A 4,336-nucleotide genomic window follows, 5' to 3' on the forward strand; every position below is an offset into this window, starting at 1 on the left:
ACGCAGTGCACCCAGTGAGAAGCTGATTTACTTGCCTACATACCTCCTATAAAGAGCTGTTGTTGAACTTGCAAACTGCAGCAGGCTTTGATTTGCCCACTCTTTGGCTACGTGGGGAATTCAACTTTGAGAGCACTGTGATGAAGAGGAGATAGCGGAAGCACACATGCATGGAATTTCATTAAATCGACACTGTGTTTTCATTTGGCAGAAACGCAGCTCTTCCTTATCAGCGGATTACCTATGAATGAGCTCTATTCTGCGTCCATCATTCTGGGGAGCTTTCATCTCTGCTCGGAGATCATGGGGCTGGAGATAAGAGAGTGGGCATGACTATGCAATTACAGACTTTATTTTATTTTCTATCCAGTGTGGGGATGAAAAAAACCTATCTCAGACTCTAAATCACATTATCGCCGCCAGGGAATTTATGACACGTGTTTAAGATGAAGTGAAGAGATAGGAGGTCGGCAAGGAAACGCTTCAGCACACCTGAAATTCCGAAATGTTTTAGAGTGATAACGTAGAGAGCTGACCGTTGGTGGCTCAGATGGGGTCACAGTGAAGAATGCAGCCACTCTGAGACAGATAGGGGCGGCACTAGGATCACAAGGGTGGAGTGATAAGCCTTTGCCCTCTTTTCAGGTCAAGACCACACAGTTGCACAGCAACAGCAGGGCTCTTCAAAACACCACCCTGCTCCAATCCGCAGGCAGCTTGACTTCTGCCAGGGGCTCCCTTTGAGTCAGTCAGACACGGAGAGGGGAATGATTGGCGTGATACGTTTAATGGGATTATAGATTACTATGTGACAAATACAGCTTCAGTCTCATAAATAGAGTAAACATCCAACCCCAGCGATGCCGTATGTTTCCGAAGGATCAAATAAGGTCACCGTTTGTTCTACATTCACAAATCATTAAATTAACGTAGAGAGCTGACCGTTGGTGGCTCAGATGGGGTCACAGTGAAGAATGCAGCCACTCTGAGACAGATAGGGGCGGCACTAGGATCACAAGGGTGGAGTGATAAGCCTTTGCCCTCTTTTCAGGTCAAGACCACACAGTTGCACAGCAACAGCAGGGCTCTTCAAAACACCACCCTGCTCCAATCCGCAGGCAGCTTGACTTCTGCCAGGGGCTCCCTTTGAGTCAGTCAGACACGGAGAGGGGAATGATTGGCGTGATACGTTTAATGGGATTATAGATTACTATGTGACAAATGCAGCTTCAGTCTCATAAATAGAGTAAACATCCAACCCCAGCGATGCCGTATGTTTCTGAAGGATCAAATAAGGTCACCGTTTGTTCTACATTCACAAATCATTAAAACGGAAAAGCTATTGGGCTGTTGGCAAGGTGTCAGCAGGAGGAATGGAGAGAGGGCCGTGAGAAGAGAAAGAAAGGAGGATTTATGCATGACTAAATCAACTGTGAATGCAAATGTGTTGAGCAGCAGACTTATGTGACCTAGGGAGGAGTCCAACTCCCTCAATTATGCAATTATGATTCATCAGAAGAATTCTCACTTAAAAACCAATTGAAAATCAATTATATGCACTGTGCACTGGGCTCCTACCAGCCCAGGATCCGGGATTGTGCTTCCCAGTAGGGTCAAACAAGCATAAAGTGCAACTAAATCCCTCTCATTCAATTCTATATGCTTAAAAACCAGTAGGCTAGGGCTGTATGAAAAATCTCTCTCTTCGATATATTAAAATACTGTAGCTCATTAAAAAGGTGAAGCAATTTCATACAAATGCACTCCATGAACTTTAAAGTGATTAATCAAACATTGTTTTATTCCATGCACTGGGCTTTCACCTGAAATCTGCTTGGGAAACTGCTGAGACAGAAGCCCTAAAACTGCATTCTAAGCTAATGAAACATTTACTAATGATACATTTTCATGGCTGAGGGGAGTGGAGGCAACTCATCTATGTGAGACTTATCAGCTGGACAAATCTGTTTCCAATACACTGCATTCAGGCTATTTAGATATTGTTAACCCCGCTATATCTCAAATAAATGCACACCTCAAAGCAATATACTGCTGCTGCTACTACTACCACCAATTATTATTATAATTATTAAATTAAATTAATAATGCTCATTAATCAAATGTCAATATTAAAAATATATATTACAATGTTATTTCTTTCATTGTTGCAGTTGCTCCAACCTCACAGCCATGATAAAATATTTAGCTACGGTAAAAGTGTTAGCATTTGCCATTACTTTTTAAATCAACAACCTTGAGATAAAATAAATATTAGTTTGAATTCAAAGGCATCAAAATGTTACATACTAAAATGTTGGGCACAAAAAAAATCACTTTGTTTTTCCTGTTGACAATTTCATGCAAAATAATACGATCGCTCTACTTTTCCTCAGGCAGAAAGAAAACTCTACTGAGCATCCTAAATAGGTGTCATCATTCTAGCTCGTTTGTGATTGAAGAAATTTAGTGTTACAATTGCCTGCTAAAACAGGGCTCCAGACAAAAAAATCATTTAAGGAGCCATTGGCTCCTATAAGAAACAAAATTAGGTGCCAAATTATTTTTTTAAGTGCCACAGAATAAACATGTTTTATTTATTTTTTCTAACACTTTAACATTTCAGTCATACTGTCATGTGTTTATGTCTCATTTTCTGGTCTTTATCAGCATTTTAATCCATCTTGTAGATGTCCTGGGAACATGCAGTTTTATAGGAGGTGTTGAATTTTAAATTTAGCAAAATGCTCCTCTTTATAGTTATTTTTTTCTATCTGACTGATGAGCTTATGGACACCGAAAGGTTATTCTGAGGTAATGTATTTTTACGTGCCATTTTTTACAAGCTTTACATGTTTTCCGCAGATTTTTACATGAGACATTTCAGTAAGCTGTACTCTATCTTGTAACATTACTTTTGATTTTCATTCATGTTTGTTTCATACTATCTTAGTAAAGAGAAAGATATGATGGGTTCATGTGCTGCTTGAACTGAGGCACTAAAGCAATTGCTCATGCCGCATTAAAGAGCACCAAACAGTATTTGTTGTTTGAATTTTGTTATGAATTGGGCCGAATTTTTAAGCTGATGCTTTGTTTATTAAAAGGTAACAGAGCACAAAGCTTATTGTGATTACTGGACTGCAAGTCCGCTACAAATAATACGAAAGTTCAAGCATTTACAGAACACAGCATATAGACTAAAGAAGAAGCCATCATATCAGTATAGATTATAAATGAGATTTGTTAATGATATTGCTAATATCCATGCCTGCTTTTTGCAGGTGTGCCATCAGCGCTCGTGACAGTAGAGATGAGGGCTGTTTTTCCACTAAAACTTTGATGCACATCGTGTCAGTTTATTACGTCAACATAACAAATTATGTAATCGCAGAACAATCAGGAAAAATGCATTACATTTTTAAGTCATAACATGTAAATTTATATAGTCGCCAGTTGCAATCTCAGCAAAAACTTAATTTGCAAATTAATATTTATGGTCACAAATGCGACCGTTTTAGGCGCAGTCTGGAGCCCTGTAAAAAGCAATCACTGCAACAGCTCAACAGAGAACAGAATTTCATGAATGCGAGAGGTTTCACACTATACTGCAAAGAAGAGCATGCAGACTCTAATAGGCAGTAAGCTCCGGTGGCCAAGGAGCTTGATAGCCTGTGGATTCCAACATGCCCTACACTGAGGATTGTGAGCCCAGTGTTTGTAGTGTCTTCCACTCCAGAGCCTCGTCCTGTCATGGTCACCAGCCCAGAGCCTCTCCACAAAATGGCCGCCAGCCCAGAGCCTCTCCACAAGATGGCCACCACGCCAGAGTCTCCAGCCTTCATGGACATCATGCCAAAGTCTTCAGCCATCATGGACTCCACACCAGTGTTCCCGGCCGTCATGAACATTGCACCTAAAGCTAGTAAGGCAGTGTCCAGGCAACCGAGACTGATGTCCAGTGTGGTGTACCCACTGCTGATGTCAGTGTGAGTGGCAGGCATCCCGGTGGTTTCAGCACTCTCAAGCCCATCGATCTCAGGGGTTCTGCTACCCTCTGCTGCCTTTCCAGTAATGGGGGTTGCCATTTTGTGTGTCTGGGCTATACTCATTTCTGAAGCGGCGGCGTCCATTCCAGTCCATGAATCCACTCCAGAGCCCTATCCAGTCCATGAGTCTACTCCAGAGTCCATTCTAATCTATGAATCCGCTCCAGAGCACTCTCCAGTCCATGAGTCCGATCCAGAGCTTACTCAAGCCCCAGAGCTCAGTCCTTTGTTGGCACCAGCCTGTGAGTTCCCTGCCTATCCTGTTTCGACCACTGAAATCACTCTTGAAC

General features: G+C 41.8%; 1 protein-coding gene across 1 annotated transcript in view; it reads right to left on the reverse strand.

The window, feature by feature from the left end:
• LOC107581621 (multidrug resistance protein 1-like) overlaps window positions 1-4,001 on the reverse strand; it is a 69,659-nt gene extending 65,658 nt beyond the window's left edge. The window contains 1 exon segment of the mRNA XM_016267248.1: window positions 3,602-4,001. Within this exon segment, the coding sequence (XP_016122734.1) occupies window positions 3,602-4,001 (400 nt within the window).
• Between the last annotated feature and the right edge of the window lie 335 nt (window positions 4,002-4,336).

The sequence above is a fragment of the Sinocyclocheilus grahami genome, unplaced genomic scaffold (assembly GCF_001515645.1).
Source record: "Sinocyclocheilus grahami isolate Dianchi unplaced genomic scaffold, SAMN03320097.WGS_v1.1 scaffold36.1, whole genome shotgun sequence".
Classification (NCBI taxonomy): domain Eukaryota; kingdom Metazoa; phylum Chordata; class Actinopteri; order Cypriniformes; family Cyprinidae; genus Sinocyclocheilus; species Sinocyclocheilus grahami.